Source organism: Triticum urartu, chromosome 2 (genome assembly GCF_003073215.2).
Source record: "Triticum urartu cultivar G1812 chromosome 2, Tu2.1, whole genome shotgun sequence".
NCBI lineage: Eukaryota > Viridiplantae > Streptophyta > Magnoliopsida > Poales > Poaceae > Triticum > Triticum urartu.
In genome coordinates, this window is record NC_053023.1 from 218625704 (window position 1) to 218646053 (window position 20350).

The 20350-nt window shown below is 44.0% G+C and overlaps 1 protein-coding gene across 2 annotated transcripts; it reads left to right on the top strand.

Moving 5' to 3' along the window:
• The first annotated feature begins 745 nt into the window (after positions 1-745).
• LOC125536850 (polyadenylate-binding protein RBP45-like) lies at positions 746-4888 on the top strand. 2 transcript variants are annotated; one of them, XM_048700133.1, is made up of 7 exons: positions 746-1276; positions 1952-2432; positions 3709-3761; positions 3833-3963; positions 4059-4152; positions 4220-4441; positions 4661-4888. In XM_048700133.1, the coding sequence occupies exons 1-7, from the start codon at positions 869-871 to the stop codon at positions 4661-4663; spliced, it is 1392 nt and encodes a 463-aa protein (XP_048556090.1). In that variant the 5' UTR covers positions 746-868; the 3' UTR covers positions 4664-4888. The 2 variants fall into 2 exon arrangements, with proteins under 2 accessions (XP_048556090.1, XP_048556089.1); XM_048700132.1 differs by having other exon boundaries at positions 747-1276; positions 3706-3761.
• Positions 4889-20350: the final 15462 nt, after the last annotated feature.

Below are 20350 nucleotides of genomic sequence, written 5' to 3' on the forward strand. Positions count from 1 at the left end.
GATTGTTATGGCCATATATACAAACAAGAATGAAAATTTTCTCGTTAGGACGGGTGGCCAACTCTGGAATTTGCTTTGTTGAAACACAACTACTGAGTTGTCTTTCTCCGCCTCTCCTCTACTTAATTGGGTACTACGCATTTGCTGGTGCACGAGATGGCCAATCCTATGCAACCAGGAGGTGCTCAGTTGATTTTTTCGGCGGTTTCTATTCTGATGCGCTGGTTCTGAGGGCCTTAACATGATGATTTCTTGGCTTTCTACTACATAAGTTTTGCTCGGCTTCGATGATGAAGGGGCGATGATGACGGCGCGCCTTCGACACGCTCCAGTGTTTGTAGTCGTCGCTAAGTGATCTAAGAACCTGGATGTAATTTGTACTTTTGGTGTTCTTTATACTACATTGACAGTTGATAAATATATTGGAAGTTTTCTTCAAAAAAGTGCTCAGTTGAATTCAACATGCATTACACCAACCCGCAAAAAACAAACAAACATGCATTAGTACATCAATCAAACTGCTCTTTTTTAGGCAAAACCAATCAAACTGCTCTTTTTTAGGCAAAACCAATCAAACTGCTCTTTTTTAGGCAAAACCAATCAAACTGCTGGGACGACCTCGGATTCGCAGCCAGCCTGGCCCGGGGAAAACGGGAGCGAATCCAATCGTGGCCGAGACAACAACACAACGAGCCGGCCCCCCAACCCGGCCCATTAAACTCTGACCTGTCCCACGGTTTCCGTCGCCTCCCGTCTCCACCGCATCTAAACCCTGCCCCTCTCTGTTTTTCTCTCCCCCTCCGAGGTTTTTAGGGTTTCGCATCCGCATCAGCCGCCGCCGGAACCGGGGAGGCGGCGATACGTCGCGATGCAGCCAACATACCAGCCGCCAATGAACGGCCAGCACGCGCCTCAGCCGCAGGCCTCTGGGGCTCCGCCGCCTCCTCTGCAGCAGGCCCCCCCGCCGCAGCAGTACTACCAGGCGCCGCCGCAGTACTACCAGCAGGGACCCCCGCCGGCTATGTGGGGCCATCCGCAGCAGCATATGCCTCCGCAGTACGCGCCCCCGCCGCCGCAGTACGCGCCTCAGCCTCCTCAGCAGTACGCGCCGCCGCCGCAGCATTACGCGCCTCCGCCGCCGCAGTACGGAGCGCAGATGGCTGGCGGGCCGCCTTCCGGAGGCGAGGATATCAGGTCGCTGTGGATCGGAGATCTCCAGTACTGGATGGATGAGACCTACCTCTACAACGCCTTTGCTCCTGTGGGGCCGCAGCAGGTGATGCCTCTATCTACTGAGAGAATTGTCGCATTACAAATTTACACTTCCAATGTGTGTGCTTAAATGATGGATTATGTTGGGGTATTCATACTGAGCGTTTTCTATCCTATTTTCACATGTACCATAGGAAGTGACTCAGTGTTTGCTTTGTGGGGTTAGCAAAGGCATGCATTATTGTTAATTTAGATCAGCCTTTGCTGTTATTTTGAAACATGTTATGCACAGACGGTTACAAGCTGTCGTATCACTTGTTTAAGCATTACTGTTTGATCTTTACCTGTGATGTGCGGCATGCTCAATATAGACCTGTTGTAAGTAGCGCAACTTGATAAATGTGCTGTATAAAGACAAATAAAGGTGTCATATTAAATACTCCCTCTGTAACTCAATATAAGATAGTGATGTGTCAAAAAATGTCGTATATTAAGTTGCGGAGGAGGGAGTAGTATATGGTAGCATGTTCATGTATCTATGTTTTGGCGTTCTATACATTTCCATCAATTGTCTTTCGCCACCCTGGAAGTGTGATCTCTGGATTAAATATTGTATATCTGTTATAATAATTTCACTTATTGTTTTTTCCTAGTATTTCTGGAAACATTGTCATTGTATGCACTGGCTTTTGTATAAGTACTTCATGTATTGGGTATTAATGTTCTCTAGAAATTGCAGGTCACCTCAGTGAAAATCATCCGCAACAAACATACTGGGCAGCCCGAGGGTTATGGTTTTATTGAATTTCAATCTCGAGCTGCTGCGGAATATGCTCTGGGGACCTTTAATGGGCAGATGATGCCTAATGTTGAACAAGTTTTTAAGCTAAACTGGGCTTCTTGTAGTGCTGGTGACAAGCGGGGTGACGATGGTTCTGATCACACAATATTTGTTGGTGATTTGGCTGCTGATGTTACTGACGCCATGTTGGAAGAGATATTCAAAGCCACCTACCCATCAGTTAAAGGTGCTAATGTTGTTACTGACAGGGCCACTGGTCGCTCCAAAGGATATGGTTTTGTACGCTTTGGAGATCTAAATGAGCAGACACGTGCTATGACTGAGATGAATGGAGTGCCATTGTCTACAAGACAAATGAGGATTGGGCCTGCAGCTAACAAGAAGAATATAGGTACTCAGCAGACATATTCAACTAATGGTACGTGAACTGGAAAACTTTTTCCTCATAGAATATTAATTATTTTCTGCTGTTTCGTCACCTGCTTGTATAGAATCTTGTAGGGAGTAATGATATTTAGGTACTTTCTTGTGGGCACACCATTTTGTAGGCCAATTCAATCTGTTTACACTCTGATTGTTCCCTGTTTGCTTCCTCGATGAGAGTGTTCTTTTAGCACTTCTTATCTTTCTACTCAGTCCAGTTCAGGGTAGCCAGCACAGCTTCTGTTGCTATAAACAGATATATGTCCTTCCCGCTCTTTCATTTGTAAAGATTGGGATAAATGAACACAACTAAGTAATGAATAAACTAAACACAATTCATGTTTCTCAAAGCAGGATGCCATGCCATCTTCATTTAGTGCCTGGAAATATCTTCAGCTGAGATAGATGTCTCCTGTAATCTGTGGCCTCAGTTAGGTCAGTGTTTTAATTTTGCGACTTTGGGGGGGGGGGGGGCAATTGTCTCACATTGAGATAGCTTACTTGAAGCTTTTTCTATCTCTCATTTGCCAGCATTGTCAGTTATATACTTCAAATGATACTCTCTATCTACACTCCCAAACAGTTTGTAATTCCCATCTTAAATATTCTTTTCCCTCGAACTCCCATTCCTTGTTTGTGCACCTAATCTTTTGTAGTGCACATAACATTTGTTCTATCTTCCGTTAGTCCTTGAATAAACTGTCCTTGCATACACAAGTAATTGGTTGCCTTCCCTTTTTTTTGGATGGACAAGGTTTAGGTTTGAGATGGCCTGCACTAAATATATTATACTGGGCAACAAATATTAAAGCAAATGGTTTCCTTCCTAGCACTATTAGTTGTGTGCTGCATGTTGCAACAGAGGAGGCTAATTCCAGTTCATCAATATTATGGCATTTGCGCAAAAATAGGACGGCAAGCTAACCTGTTTACTGACAGCCATGCTCCTAGGCTTCATTTTCTTTTACAGCCAATCTGACACATGCAATGGTCGAATTAAATTTGTGAAGCAAGGATGTACCTCCCTTGGTTGACAATGGCTTCTTTGTGTGATGGTTGATTTGTTGTAGTGAAATAGCAGCATTTGCATGTACTTCATGATTAGGTTGATGATATATTTGTAATTTCCTGCTTCATGTGTATTAGTTCTTTTGTCTACTGTGGTAGGTCTGAGCACCCAGTTGGGTTTGCCAGCTTTAGGTTTTGCATTTTGTTTCTATGGTTATCCTTTCTGAAGTTAATTATGTCTGTATGTTTTGTTACGGCAGCAGGGTACCAGAGCTCTCAAGTAAATGAGGCGGCGAATGATCCCAACAATACTACAGTGAGTACCTTGTTATATTTTTCTAAACTGTGAGAGTTGATGTTTCCTTATTTTTCATACTTGTGCGATAGATCTTTGTGGGCGGGTTAGATTCCAATATAGATGAGAACTATCTAAGGCAAGTTTTTACTCCATATGGCGAAGTTGGTTATGTGAAGATTCCTGTAGGCAAGCGTTGTGGATTTGTCCAATTTACCAGCAGGTTAAGAAAATCTCCAGGTTTTTTTTACTAGTAGTACATACGAGCTAATAATATCCATGACCTAATTGTTGCTCTCGTCACTGCTCTACTTTCAGGGTGTGCGCTGAGCAGGCCATCAGTGCGCTGAATGGGTCTCAGATTGGTAGTTCCAATGTTCGTCTTTCATGGGGCCGTAGCCAAAACAAACAGGTATTGTAGCTGTTAGCTGTTAAATCTTGACGTGTGTATCATTCTAACCCAAACATCGTTTTGTCAGCCTCCCCAGCAGGATGCAAACCAGGGTAATGGCAACAGCTACTATGGATATCAACAGGGTCCTGATGCATACTATGGTGCACCCAATGCGCAAGATCCTAGCATGCAAAACTATGGATACTCTGGTTATGGCAGTTACGAGCAGCAACAGCAGCCATCTCAGCAGCAGCAACCTCCACAGCAGCAGCCACCACAGCAGCAACAGCAGCAGCCCCCACAGCAGGCAAGGAATTGACAACCCAATATATGCTACTGCCTTAGTGATTTCATCTAAAACAATCTTTTTGAAATTTGTCTGTGCAAATAAACAAAGAAATGATACAAATACGCCTCTCAAACTGCAATTTGTTGGCTGATTTTAGTGATTGTTAACATTGTTCACATGCTTAAATGATGGCTTGTCTTTGGCTGATGACTAACCTGGCTACCTAATATTTTGCAGTGACCATTGAGGCGATGGAGCGCAATCAGAGATTCAGAGCTGCATGAACTGAATGCTACCGCGTCATGAGTTATCGTATAGGTGTCCTTGTTTGTAAGATGGGTCGTATCTAGTAGTACTTTGACTGTTGGGCAGTAGCTCTAGTTCTATTCAGTGCTTCTCTTGGTTTTAAATTATCGAACTATGTCCATGACTGAGTTAAGCTTTTAATGTTATTTTGGATCACCAGGTTCTTGGTTTTTGCGTTGATAGTTAAGGCTTTTGGGTGAGAGCTGAACAGAGCGGCTCAACTTGTGCAAATTTTAGCTGAGAGCTTGAACCAAAAGGCTTATGTAGTCTGCCATTTTGTTGTTGTGAGAATGCCTCAAATAAGCAAAAACAGCAAATCAAAATAACTCTAGTGTCATGTTGGAAGAGCAAATCAAAATCATCATCTGCTGGTAAACCGATCCTACTATTTTCTTCTATAAAAGCGCGAGGAACGGAGATCTAAGGGAAGAGCAAATCAAAATAATAATCTGCAGGTAGACCGATACCAAAACCACTGTCCATCAGATTCCCAATAACCAATCCAACCTGACATATAAGATCCACAAGATGGGCAGTTATTTTTATCACGAAAAAGAGATACTTTTTACGCAACTCCCTCAATATAAAAAAATAAAATAGGGAAAGGTGTTCAAAAAATAAAATATGGAAAGCTTGTGCGTTGCAATGGGAGAAAATATACCACACGTCTAAAAAAAGCCACATGTCCAATGCCGGCCCTCAAACCGCCTGCATATGTCCGGACTGCGCGGTTCGGACATGCTGTGTCATGCAACGCGGTCGGTCCGCGGAGCGGTCCGGACGCACTTTCTCCCGCAAACGTGGGCGGGCTTTGCGGGCGTCCGGATAGCACCAACGCCAGCTTCTGATTACTTTGGCCCACCCAAACCCCCTCCTCCCTCGCCTGCTCATGTTCTTGCCCGGCGCCAGCTGCCCGCATTCATGCCAATGTGGAGCGGCTGCTCCACATTGAAGCCAGCTCAGAGCAGACGCGATCTCTCACTTCCTCCGCCATTGAAGTGGCACGCTAGCCGACGCATCCCCGATGTACACGCCTATTCAATACCGGAGACGCGTTACTGGACGGGACGAATATTTACCACGCCCGTTCAATGCCTCGTCCGTCCGTATGCCGCCGTTAAGCAGGCTCGCCGACCGACAAACCTACTCCGGCTCCGGGCATTGACGAACCCGGACGCCTGGCCTCACCGGAATCCCCTATTTAAAGGTGGCCACACCCTGCTAAGGGAAACTTCAATGCACAACCCCAAATGGTCCGCTCGTGCCCGTTTGGGGATAAAAGGACAAAGCAGACCCTCCAATGCGCGGGAGCAAACGGATTGCCGTCCGTTTTCTGTCCGCTTTCGACCCATTCTCGACCCATGTTTGAGCCGAGTTTGCAGCTGAACGGACAGCACGCAGACGGGCGGGACGCGCGCCCTTGTCCTCCCCTGGCTCGCTCGACGATGGCGTAGGCGGCCACTCCACCCCCTTTCCTCCAAAACGCTCCCACGCCCCACCCTCCACTCTCCCGCGCCCCCGCCCTTCCCCCTCCCTCCATCCACCATGGCTGACGAGGCGAACCCTGTCGACTCACCAGCTACCTCCCACCCCGTGGCGAAGAAAATGAAGCCTATGAAGAAGCCTCGGTCGGTGCTCACGCCGGCGGAGGTGGCCAAGCTCAACGCCGAATCGGCCAAGAGGAGGAACTGTCGAGGCGGAGAAGAAGGCCGCCGCTGAGTACACTGCCGAGTGTGTCGTGCGGCATGCATTGCAGCACCAGGCCGACGTCGAGGACAAGGAGTCCATCGTCTCCAAGGCGCACGCTGCTACTTCTTGAGCTTGCGTTGATTTTTCCCTTGAAGAGGAAAGGGTGATGCATCAAAGTAGAGATAAGTATTTTCCTCAGTTAAGAACCAAGGTATCAATCCAGTAGGAGGCACAAGCAAGTCTCCAATAGATGCACCTGCACAAACTAACTGTTGGGGAACGTAGTATTTAAAAAAATCCTACGATCACGGAAGATCTATCTAGGAGAAGCATAGCAATGAGCGGGAGAGTGTGTCCACGTACCCTCGTAGACCGAAAGCGGAAGCGCTTAGTAACGCGGTTGATGTAGTCGAATGTCTTCGTGATCCAACCAATCCAAGTACCGAACGTACGGCACCTCCGTGTTTAGCACACGTTCAACACAATGACGTCCCTCGAGTTCTTGATCCAGTTGAGGACGAGGGAGAGTTCCGTCAGCATGACGGCATGGCGACAGTGATGATGAAGTTACCGACGCAGGGCTTCGCCTAAACAATAGACGATATGACCGAGTGTGTAACTGTGGAGGGGGGCACCGCACACAGCTAAGAGAAGACTTGGTGTGCCTTTGGGGTGCCCCCCACGTATATAAAGGAGGGAGGGAGAGAGGCCAGTGAAGGAAATATGCCCTAGAGGAAATAATAAAGTAATTATTTATTTCCTTATATCATGATAAATGTTTATTATTCATGCTAGAATTGTATTAACCGGAAACATAATACTTGTGTGAATACATAGACAAAAAGAGTGTCACTAGTATGCCTCTACTTGACTAGCTCATTGATCAAAGATGGTTATGTTTCCTAGCCATAGACATGAGTTGTCATTTGATTAACGGGATCACATCATTAGGAGAATGATGTGATTGACTTGACCCATTCCGTTAGCTTAGCACTCGATCGTTTAGTATATTGCTTTTGCTTTCTTCATGACTTATACATGTTCCTATGACTATGAGATTATGCAACTCTCGTTTACCGGAGGAACACTATGTGTGCTACCAAACGTCACAACGTAACTGGGTGATTATAAAGGTGCTCTATAGGTGTCTCCGAAGGTATTTGTTGGGTTGGCATATTTCGATATTAGGATTTGTCACTCCGATTGTCGGAGAGGTATCTCTGGGCCCACTCGGTAATGCACATCAATTAAAGCCTTGCAAGCATTGCAACTAATGAGTTAGTTGCGGGATGATGTATTGCGGAACGAGTAAAGAGACTTGCCGGTAACGAGATTGAACTAGGTATTGAGATACCGACGATCGAATCTCGGGCAATTAACATACCGATGACAAAGGGAACAACGTATGTTGTTATGCGGTCTGACCGATAAAGATCTTCATAGAATATGTGGGAGCCAATATGAGCATCCAGGTTATGCTATTGGTTATTGACCGGAGACGTGTCTCGGTCATGTCTATATAGTTCTCGAACCCGTAGGGTCCGCACGCTTAAAGTTTTGATGACGGTTATATTATGAGTTTATGAGTTTTGATGTACCGAAGGTTGTTCGGAGTCTCGGATGTGATCACGGACATGTCGAGGAGTCTCGAAATGGTCGAGACATGAAGATTGATATATTGGAAGCCTATATTTGGATATCGGAAATGTTTCGGGTGAAATCGGGATTTTACCGGAGTACCGAGGGGTTACCGGAACCCCCCGGGGGCTTAATGGGCCATAGTGGGCCTTAGTGGAGAAGAGGAGAGGCGGCTAGGGCAGGGCCGCGCGCCCCTCCCCCTCTAGTCCGAATAGGACAAGGAGAGGGGGGGGGGGGGGGCGCCCCCCCTTTCCTTCCTCTCTCCCTCCTCTTTCCCCCGTTCTCCTAATCCAACAAGGAAGGGAGGGAGTCCTACTCCCGCTGGGAGTAGGACTCCTCCTGGCGCGCCTCCTCCTAGCCGGCCGCACCTCCCCCCTTGCTCCTTTATATATGGGGCAGGGGGCACCCCATAGACACAACAATTGATTTGATCTTTTAGCCGTGTGCGGTGCCCCCCTCCACCATAGTCCACCTCGATAATACTGTAGCGGTGCTTAGGTGAAGCCCTGCGTCGGTAGAACATCATCATCGTCACCACGCCGTCGTGCTGACAAAACTCTCATTTAACACTCGGCTGGATCAGAGTTCGAGGGACGTCATCGGGCTGAACGTGTGCTAAACTCGGAGGTGCCGTGCGTTCGGTACTTGATCGGTCGGATCGTGAAGATGTACGACTACATCAACCACGTTGTGCTAACGCTTCCGCTTTCGGTCTACGAGGGTACGTGGACAACACTCTTCCCTCTCATTGCTATGCATCACCATGATCTTGCGTGTGCGTAGGATTTTTTTTAAATTACTACATTCCCCATCAGTGGCATCCGAGCCAGGTTTTATGCGTAGATGTCATATGCACGAGTAGAACACAACCGAGTTGTGGGCGATATAAGTCATACTGCTTACCAGCATGTCATACTTTGGTTCGGCGGTATTGTTGGACGAAGCGGCCCGGACCGACATTACACGTACGCTTACGCGAGACTGGTTCTACCGACGTGCTTTGCACACAGGTGGCTGGCGGGTGTGAGTTTCTCCAACTTTAGTTGAACCGAGTGTGGCTACGCCCGGTCCTTGCGAAGGTTAAAACAACACCAACTTGACAAACTATCGTTGTGGTTTTGATACGTATGTAAGAACGGTTCTTGCTCAGCCCGTAGCAGCCACGTAAAACTTGCAACAACAAAGTAGAGGACGTCTAACTTGTTTTTGTAGGGCATGTTGTGATGTGATATGGTCAAAGCATGATGCTAAATTTTATTGTATGAGTTGATCATGTTTTGTAACCGAGTTATCGGCAACTGGCAGGAGCCATATGGTTGTCGCTTTATTATATGCAATGCAATCGCCCTGTAATGCTTTACTTTATCACTAAGCGGTAGCGATAGTCGTGGACGCATAATATTGGCGAGGCGACAACGATGCTACGATGGAGATCAAGGTGTCGTGCCGGTGACGATGGTGATCATAACGGTGCTTCGGAGATGGAGATCACAATCACAAGATGATGATGGCCATATCATGTCACTTATATTGATTGCATGTGATGTTTATCTTTTATGCATCTTATCTTGCTTTGATTGACAGTAGCATTATAAGATGATCTCTCACTAAATTTCAACATAAAAGTATTCTCCCTGAGTATGCACCGTTGCCAAAGTTCGTCGTGCCCAGACACCACATGATGATCGGGTGTGATAATCTCTACGTCCATCTACAACGGGTGCAAGCTAGTTTTGCACACGCAGAATACTCAGGTTAAACTTGACGAGCCTAGCATATGCAGATATGGCCTCGGAACACTGAGACCGAAAGGTCGAGCATGAATCATATAGTAGATATGATCAACATAGTGATGTTCACCATTAAAAGCTACTCCATTTCACGTGATGATCGGTTATGGTTTAGTTGATTTGGATCACGTGATCACTTAGAGGATTAGAGGGATGTCTATCTAAGTGATAGTTCTTAAGTAATATGATTAATTGAACTTAAATTTATCATGAACTTAGTACCTGATAGTATCTTGCTTGTCTATGTTGTTTGTAGATAGATGGCCCGTGCTGTTGTTCCATTGAATTTTAATGCGTTCCTTGAGAAAGCAAAGTTGAAAGATGATGGTAGCAATTACACGGACTGGGTCCGTAACTTGAGGATTATCCTCATTGCTGCACAGACGAGTTACGTCCTGGAAGCACCGCTAGGTGTACCACCTGCGCCAGCAACTGCAGACATTGTGAATGCCTGGCAGTCACGTGTTGATGACTACTCGATAGTTCAGTGTGCCATGCTTTATGGCTTAGAACCAGGACTTCAACGACGTTTTGAACGTCATGGAGCATATGAGACGTTCCAGGAGTTGAAGTTAATATTTCAAAAGAATGCCCGGATTGAGAGATATGAAATCTCCAATAAGTTCTACAGCTGCAAGATGGAGGAGAATAGTTCTGTCAGTGAGCATATACTCAAGATGTCTGGGTACTGCAATCACTTGATTCAGCTGGGAGTTAATCTTCCGGATGATAGCGTCATTGACAGAATTCTTCAATCACTGCCACCAAGCTACAAGAGCTTCGTGATGAACTATAACATGCAAGGGATGGATAAGACAATTCCCGAGCTCTTCGCAATGCTAAAAGCTGCGGAGGTAGAAATCAAGAAGGAGCATCAAGTGTTGATGGTCAATAAGACCACCAGTTTCAAGAAAAAGGGCAAAGAGAAGAAGAAGGGGAACTTCAAGAAGAACAGCAAACAAGTTGCTGCTCAAGAGAAGAAACCCAAGTCTGGACCTAAGCCCGAGACTGAGTGCTTCCACTACAAGCAGACTGGTCACTGGAAGTGGAACTGCCCCAAGTATTTGGCGGATAAGAAGGATGGCAAGGTGAACAAAGGTATATGTGATATACATGTTATTGATGTGTACCTTACCAGAGCTCGCAGTAGCACCTGGGTATTTGATACTGATTCTGTTGCTAATATTTGCAACTCAAAACAAGGACTACGGATTAAGCGAACACTGGCCAAGGACGAGGTGACGATGCACGTGGGAAACGGTTCCAAAGTCGATGTGATCACCGTCGGCACGCTACCTCTACATCTACCTTCGGGATTAGTATTAGACCTAAATAATTGTTATTTGGTGCCAACGTTGAGCATGAACATTATATCTAGATCTTGTTTGATGCGAGACGGTTATTCATTTAAATCAGAGAATAATGGTTGTTCTATTTATATGAGTAATATCTTTTATGGTCATGCACCCTTGAAGAGTGGTCTATTTTTGATGAATCTCGATAGTAGTGATACACATATTCATAATGTTGAAGCCAAAAGATGTAGAGTTGATAATGATAGTGCAACTTATTTGTGGCACTGCCGTTTAGGTCATATCGGTGTAAAGCGCATGAAGAAACTCCATACTGATGGAATTTTGGAACCACTTGATTATGAATCACTTGGTACTTGCGAACCGTGCCTCATGCGCAAGATGACTAAAACGCCGTTCTCCGGAACTATGGAGCGAGCAACTGATTTATTGGAGATCATACATACTGATGTATGTGGACCAATGAATATCGATGCTCGCGGCGGGTATCGTTATTTTCTCACCTTCACAGATGATTTAAGCAGATATGGGTATATCTACTCAACGAAACATAAGTCTGAAACATTTGAAAAGTTCAAAGAATTTCAGAGTGAAGTTGAAAATCATCGTAACAAGAAAATAAAGTTTCTATGATCTGATCGTGGAGGAGAATATTTGAGTTACGAGTTTGGTCTACATTTGAAACAATGTGGAATAGTTTTGCAACTCACGCCACCCGGAACACCACAGCGTAATGGTGTGTCCGAACGTCGTAATCGTACTTTACTAGATATGGTGCGATCTATGATATCTCTTACTGATTTACCGCTATCATTTTGGGGTTATGCTTTAGATACGGCCGCATTCACGTTAAATAGGGCACCATCGAAATCCGTTGAGATGACGCCTTATGAACTGTGGTTTGGCAAGAAACCAAAGTTGTCGTTTCTTAAAGTTTGGGGCTGCGATGCTTATGTGAAAAAGCTTCAACCTGATAAGACCCAAATTGGAGAAATGTGTCTTCATAGGATACCCAAAGAAGACTATTGGGTACACCTTCTATCACAGATCCGAAGGCAAGACATTCGTTGCTAAGAATGGATCCTTTCTAGAGAAGGAGTTTCTCTCGAAAGAAGTGAGTGGGAGGAAAGTAGAACTTGATGAGGTAACGATACCTGCTCCCTTATTGGAAAGTAGTTCATCACAGAAACCGGTTCCTATGACGTCTATACCAATTAGTGAGGAAGTTAATGATGATGATCATGGAACTTCAGATCAAGTTGTTACTGAACCTCGTAGGTCAACCAGAGTATGATCCGCACCAGAGTGGTACAGTAATCCTGTTCTGGAGATTATGTTACTAGACCATGGTGAACCTACGAACTATGAAGAAGCAATGGTGAGCCCAGATTCCGAAAAATGGCTTGAGGCCATGAAATCTGAGATGGGATCCATGTATGAGAACAAAGTGTGGACTTTGGTTGACTTGACCGATGATCGGCAAGCCATTGAGAATAAATGGATCTTCAAGAAGAAGACTGACGCTGACGTTAACATTACTGTCTATAAAGCTCGACTTGTTGCGAAAGGTTTTCAACAAGTTCAAGGGATTGACTACGATGAGACCTTCTCACCCGTAGAGATGCTTAAGTCTATCCGAATTATGTTAGCAATTACCGCATTTTATGATTATGAAATTTGGCAAATGGATGTAAAACCTGCATTCCTGAATGGATTTCTGGAAGAAGAGTTGTATATGATGCAACCGGAAGGTTTTGTCGATCCAAAGGGAGCTAACAAAGTGTGCAAGCTCCAGCGATCCATTTATGGACTGGTGTAAGCCTCTCGGAGTTGGAATAAACGCTTTGATAGTGTGATCAAAGCATTTGGTTTTATACAGACTTTTGGAGAAGCCTGTATTTACAAGAAAGTGAGTGGGAGCTCTGTAGCATTTCTGATATTATATGTGGATGACATATTGCTGATTGGAAATGATATAGAATTTCTGGATAGCATAAAGGGATACTTGAATAAGAGTTTTTCAATGAAAGACCTCGGTGAAGCTGCTTATATATTGGGCATCAAGATCTATAGAGATAGATCAAGACGCTTAATTGGACTTTCACAAAGCACATACCTTGACAAAGTTTTGAAGAAGTTCAAAATGGATCAAGCAATGAAAGGGTTCTTGCCTATGTTACAAGGTGTGAAGTTGAGTAAGACTCAATGCCCGACCACTGCAGAAGATAGAGAGAAGATGAAAGATGTTCCCTATGCTTTAGCCATAGGCTCTATCATGTATGCAATGCTGTGTACTAGACCTGATGTGTGCCTTGCCATAAGCCTAGCAGGGAGGTACCAAAGTAATCCAGGAGTGGGTCACTGGACAGCGGTCAAGAACATCCTGAAATACCTGAAAAGGACTAAGGATATGTTTCTCGTTTATGGAGGTGACAAAGAGCTCATTGTAAATGGTTACGTTGATGCAAGCTTTGACATTGATCCGGATGATTCTAAATCGCAAACCAGATACGTGTTTACATTGAAGGGTGGAGCTGTCAGTTGGTGCAGTTCTAAACAAAGCGTCGTGGCGGGATCTACGTGTGAAGCGGAGTACATAGCTGCTTCGGAAGCAGCAAATGAAGGAGTCTGGATGAAGGAGTTCATATCCGATCTAGGTGTCATACCTAGTGCATCGGGTCCAATGAAAATCTTTTGTGACAATACTGGAGCAATTGCCTTGGCGAAGGAATCCAGATTTCACAAGAGAACCAAGCACATCAAGCGACACTTCAATTCCATCCGGTATCTAGTCCAGGTGGGAGACATAGAAATTTGCAAGATACATATGGATCTGAATGTTGCAGACCCGTTGACTAAGCCTCTTCCACGAGCAAAACGTGATGAGCACCAAGACTCCATGGGTGTTAGAATCATTACTGTGTAATCTAGATTATTGAATCTAGTGCAAGTGGGAGACTAAAGGAAATATGCCCTAGAGGCAATAATAAAGTTATTATTTATTTCCTTATATCATGATAAATGTTTATTATTCATGCTAGAATTGTATTAATCAGAAACATAATACTTGTGTGAATACATAGACAAAAAGAGTGTCACTAGTATGCCTCTACTTGACTAGCTCGTTGATCAAAGATGGTTATGTTTCCTAACCATAGACATGAGTTGTCATTTGATTAACGGGATCACATCATTAGGAGAATGATGTGATTGACTTGACCCATTCCGTTAGCTTAGCACTTGATCGTTTAGTATGTTGCTATTGCTTTCTTCATGACTTATACATGTTCCTATGACTATGAGATTATGCAACTCCCGTTTACCGGAGGAACACTTTGTGTGCTACCAAACGTCACAACGTAACTGGGTGATTATAAAGGTGCTCTACAGGTGTCTCCAAAGGTATTTGTTGGATTGACGTATTTCGAGATTAGGATTTGTCACTCCGATTGTCGGAGAGGTATCTCTGGGCCCACTCGGTAATGCACATCAATTAAAGCCTTGCAAGCATTGCAACTAATGAGTTAGTTGCGGGATGATGTATTGCAGAACGAGTAAAGAGACTTGCCAGTAATGAGATTGAACAAGCTATTGAGATACTGACGATCGAATCTTGGGCAAGTAACATGCCGATGACAAAGGGAACAACATATGTTGTTATGCGGTCTGACCGATAAATATCTTCGTAGAATATGTGGGAGCCAATATGAGCATCCAGGTTCCGCTATTGGTTATTGACTAGAGACATGTCTCGGTCATGTCTACATAGTTCTCGAACCCATAGGGTCCGCACGCTTAAAGTTTCGATGACGGTTATATTATGAGCTTATGAGTTCTGATGTACAGAAGGTTGTTCGGAGTCTCGGATGTGATCACGGACATGACGACGAGTCTTGAAATGGTCGAGACATGAAGATTGATATATTGGAAGCCTATATTTGGATATCGGAAATGTTCCGGGTGAAATCAGGATTTTACCGGAGTACCGAGGGGTTACCGGAACCCCCCGGGGGCTTAATGGGCCATAGTGGGCCTTAGTGGAGAAGAGGAGAGGCAGCTAGGGCAGGGCCGTGTGCCCCTCCCCCTCTAGTCCGAATAGGACAAGGAGAGGGGGGCGGCGCCCCCCTTTCCTTCCTCTCTCCCTCCTCTTTCCCCCTTCTCCTAATCCAATAAGGAAGGGAGGGAGTCCTACTCCCGGTGGGAGTAGGACTCCTCCTAGCGCGCCTCCTCCTAGCCGGCCGCACCTCCCCCTTGCTCCTTTATATACGGGGTTAGGGGGGCACCGCATAGACACGACAATTGATTTGATCTTTTAGCCGTGTGCGGTGCCCCCCTCCACCATAGTCCACCTCGATAATACTGTAGCGGTGCTTAGGCGAAGCCCTGTGTCGGTAGAACATCATCATCGTCACCACGCCATCGTGCTGACGAAACTCTCCTTCAACACTCGGCTGGATCAGAGTTCGAGGGACATCATCAGGCTGAATGTGTGCTAAACTCGGAGGTGCCGTGCGTTCGGTACTTGATCGGTCGGATCGTGAAGACGTACGACTACATCAATCGCGTTGTGCTAACGCTTCTGCTTTCGGTCTACGAGGGTACATGGACAACACTCTCCCCTCTCGTTGCTATGCATCACCATGATCTTTCGTGTGCGTAGGATTTTTTTTGAAATTACTACGTTCCCCATCAGCCAGCCCCCTAGGGGTGCGACAAGAGTATGGAGTCCTACTAGGACTTCCAAGTCCTAGTAGGAATCCCTTTTCTTTTCTAGTAGGAGAGAAGGAAAGAGGGAATGAGAGAGGGAACAGAAAATGGCAAGGGGGGGGGTGCCGCCCCCTTGCCCTAGTCCAATTCGGACCCATGGGAGGGGGGGGGCGCCACCTCCCCTTGGACTTCCTCCTTTTTTTCCCATATGTCCCAATAAGGCCCATTACTTCTCCCGGTGAACTCCCGTAACTCCCCGGTGCTACCTCTTGAGCACTGTGTTGGTTTTCCCTTGAAGAGGAAAGGGTGATGCAACAAAGTAGCATAAGTATTTCCCTCAGTTTTTGAGAACCAAGGTATCAATCCAGTATTAGGTCACGCGCGAGTCCCTCGCACCTACACAAACAAATAAAATCCTCGCAACCAATGCAATAAAGGGGTTGTCAATCCCTTCACGGTCACTTACGAAAGTGAGATCTGATAGATATGATAAGATAACATTTTTGGTATTTTTATGATAAAGATGCAAAGTAAAGAAAGCAAAAAAAATGGAAAAGGAAAATAGCTTGTAGAAGGAAGATTAATATAATGGAAAATAGACCTGGGGGCCATAGGTTTCACTAGTGGCTTCTCTCGAGAGCATAAGTATTATGATGGGTAAACAAATTACTGTTGATAATTGACAGAATTGAGCATAGTTATGAGAATATCTAGGTACGATCATGTATATATGCATCACGTTCGAGACAAGTAGACCGACTCCTGCCTGCATCTACTACTATTACTCCACACATCGACCACTATCTAGCATGCATCTAGAGTATTAAGTTCAAGAGAACAGAGTAACACTTTAAGCAAGATGACATGATGTAGAGGGATAAACTCATGCAATATGATATAAACCCCATCTTGTTATCCTCGATGGCAACAATACAATACATGCCTTGCTGCCCCTACTGTCACTGGGAAAGGACACCGCAAGATTGAACCCAAAGCTAAGCACTTCTCCCATTGCAAGAAAGATCAATCTAGTAGGCCAAACCAAACTGATAATTCGAAGAGACTTGCAAAGATATCCAATCATACATAAAAGAATCCAGAGAAGATTCAAATATTGTTCATAGATAAACTTGATCATAAACCCACAATTCATTGATCTCAACAAACACGCCGCAAAAGAAGATTACATCGAATAGATCTCCACAAGATAGGGGGAGAACTTTGTATTGAGATCCAAAAAGAGAGAAGAAGCCATCTAGCTAATAACTATGGACCCGAAGGTCTGAAGTAAACTACTCACACTTCATTGGAGAGGCTATGGTGTTGATGTAGAAGCCCTCCGTGATTGATGCCCCCTTCGGCGGAGCTCCGGAAAAGTCCCCAAGATGGGATCTCGTGGATACAGAAAGTTATGGCGGTGGAATTAGGGTTTTGGCTCCGTATCTGGTATTTTGGGGGTATGTAGGTATATATAGGAGGAAGGAGTACGTCGGTGGAGCAACATGGGCCCCACGAGGGTGGAGGGCGCGCCTAGGGGGGGTGGGGTAGGCGCGCCCCCTACCTCGTGCCTTCCTGGTTGTTGTCTTGACGTAGGGTCCAAGTCCTCTGGATCATGTTCGTGTCGAAAATCACGTTCCCGAAGGTTTCATTTCGTTTGGACTCCGTTTGATATTCTTTTTCTGCGAAACTCTAAAATAGGAAAAAAAACAGCAATTCCGGGCTGGGCCTCCGGTTAATAGGTTAGTCCCAAAAATAATATAAAAGTGTATAATAAAGCCCAATAATGTCCAAAACAGGATATAAAATAGCATGGAACAATAAAAAATTATAGATACGTTGGAGACATATCAAGCATCCCCAAGCTTAATTCCTGCTCGTCCTCGAGTAGGTAAATGATAAAAACAGAATTTTTGATGTGGAATGCTACTTGGCATAATTTCAATGTAATTCTCTTAATTGTGGTATGAATATTCAGATCCGAAAGATTCAAGACAAAAGTTTAATATTGACATAGAAATAATAATACTTCAAGCATACTAACTAAGCAATTATGTCTCTTCAAAATAACATGGCCAAAGAAAGTTATCCCTACAAAATCATATAGTGTGGCTATGCTCCATCTTCACCACACAAAGTATTTAAATCATGCACAACCCCGATGACAACCCAAGCAATTGTTTCATACTTTTGGTGTTCTCATACTTTTTCAATCTTCACTCAATACATGAGTGTGAGCCATGGACATAGCACTATATGTGGAATAGAATGGTGGTTGTGGAGAAGACAAAAAGGGACAAGATAGTCTCACATCAACTAGGCGTATCAACGGGCTATGGAGATGCCCATTAATAGATATCAATGTGAGTGAGTAGGGATTGCCATGCAACGGATGCACTACATCTATAAGTATATGAAAGCTCAACAAAAGAAACTAAGCGGGTGTGCATCCAACTTGCTTGCTCACGAAGACATAGGGCATTTTGAGGAAGCCCATTATTGGAATATACAAGCCAAGTTATATAATGAAAAATTCCCACTAGTATATGAAAGTGATAACATAGGAGACTCTCTATCATGAAGATCATGGTGCTACTCTGAAGCACAAGTGTGGAAAAAGGATAGTAGTATTGTCCATTTTTATTATTTTCTGGGCCTTTTTTATTTGGCCTTTCTCCCTTTTTTGGGGACAATACTCTATGAATGATGATCATCACACTTCTATTTATTTACAACTCAATGATTACAACTCGATACTAGAACAAAGTATGACTCTATATGAATGCCTCCGGCAGTATACTGGGATAGCAATGATGCATGAGTGATTTGTACAAAAGAATCATGAACGGCGGATTTGCAACAACTAAAATGTCAACTACATGATCATGCAAAGCAATATGACAATGATGGAGCGTGTCATAGTAAACGGAACGGTGGAAAGTTGCATGGAAATATATATCGGAATGGCTATGGAAATGCCATGATAGGTAGGTATGGTGGCTGTTTTGAGGAAGGTATATGGTGGGTGTATGATACCGGCGAAAGGTGCGCGGTATTAGAGAGGCTAGCAATAATGGAAGGGTGAGAGTGCGTATAATCCATGGACTCAACATTAGTCATAAAGAACTCACATACTTATTGCAAAAATCTATTAGTTATCGAGGCAAAGTACTACGCGCATGCTCCTAGGGGGATAGATTGGTAGGAAAAGACCATCGCTCGTCCCCGACCGCCACTCATAAGGAAGACAATCAATAAATAATTCATGCTCCAACTTCTTCACATAACGGTTCACCATACGTGCATGCTACGGGAATCACAAACTTCAACACAAGCATATCTCAAATTCACAACTACTCAACTATCTCAAAACAATTATCAAGTATCAAACTTCTCATAGTATTCAACACACTCATAAGAATTTTTTTATTAATCTTGAATGCCTAACATAGTTAAAGCAAATTACCACGCTGTTTTGTAGGACTCTCAAAATAATCTAAGTGAAGCATGAGAGAACAATAGTTTCTATAAAACAAATCCACCACCATGCTCTAAAAGGTATAAGTGAAGCACTAGAGCAAAAACTATATAACTCAAAAGATATAACTGAAGCACATAGAGTATTCTAACAATTTCCGAAGCATGTGTGTTTCTATCAAAAGGTGTGTAAAACAAGGATGATTGTGGCAAACTAACAAATAAAGACTCAAATAATACAAGACGCTCCAAGCAAAACGCATATCATGTGGTGAATAAAAATATAGCTCCAAGTAAAGTTACCGATGGAAGTAGACGAAAGAGGGGATGCCTTCCGGGGCATCCCCAAGATTTGGCTTTTAGATGTCCTTAGATTATCTTGGGGTGCCATGGGCATCCCCAAGCTTAGGATCTTTCCACTCCTTGTTCCATAATCCATCAAATCTTTCACCCAAAACTTGAAAACTTCACAACACAAAACTTAAAGTAGAAAATCTCGTGAGCTCCGTTAGCGAAAGAAAACAAAACACCACTTCAAGGTACTGTAATTAAATCATATTTTATTTATATTTGTGTTAAACCTACTGTATTCCAACTTATCTATGGTTTATAAACTATTTTACTAGCCATAGATTCATCAAAATAAGCAAACAACACACGAAAAACAGAATCTGTCAAAAACAGAACAGTCTGTAGTAATCTGTAGCTAACGCAAGTTCTGGAACCCCAAAAATTCTAAAATAAATTGCTGGACGTGAGGAATTTATCTATTAATCATCTTCAAAAATAATTAACTAAATATCACTTTCCAAATAAAAATGGTAGCAATTCTCGTGAGCGCTAAAGTTTCTGTTTTTTACAGCAAGATTAAAAAGACTTTCCCCAAGTCTTCCCAACGGTTCTACTTGGCACAAACACTAATTAAACACAAAAAACACAACCAAAAAAGAGGATAGATAAATTATTTATTACTAAACAGGAGCAAAAAAAAGGAATAAAAATAAAATTGG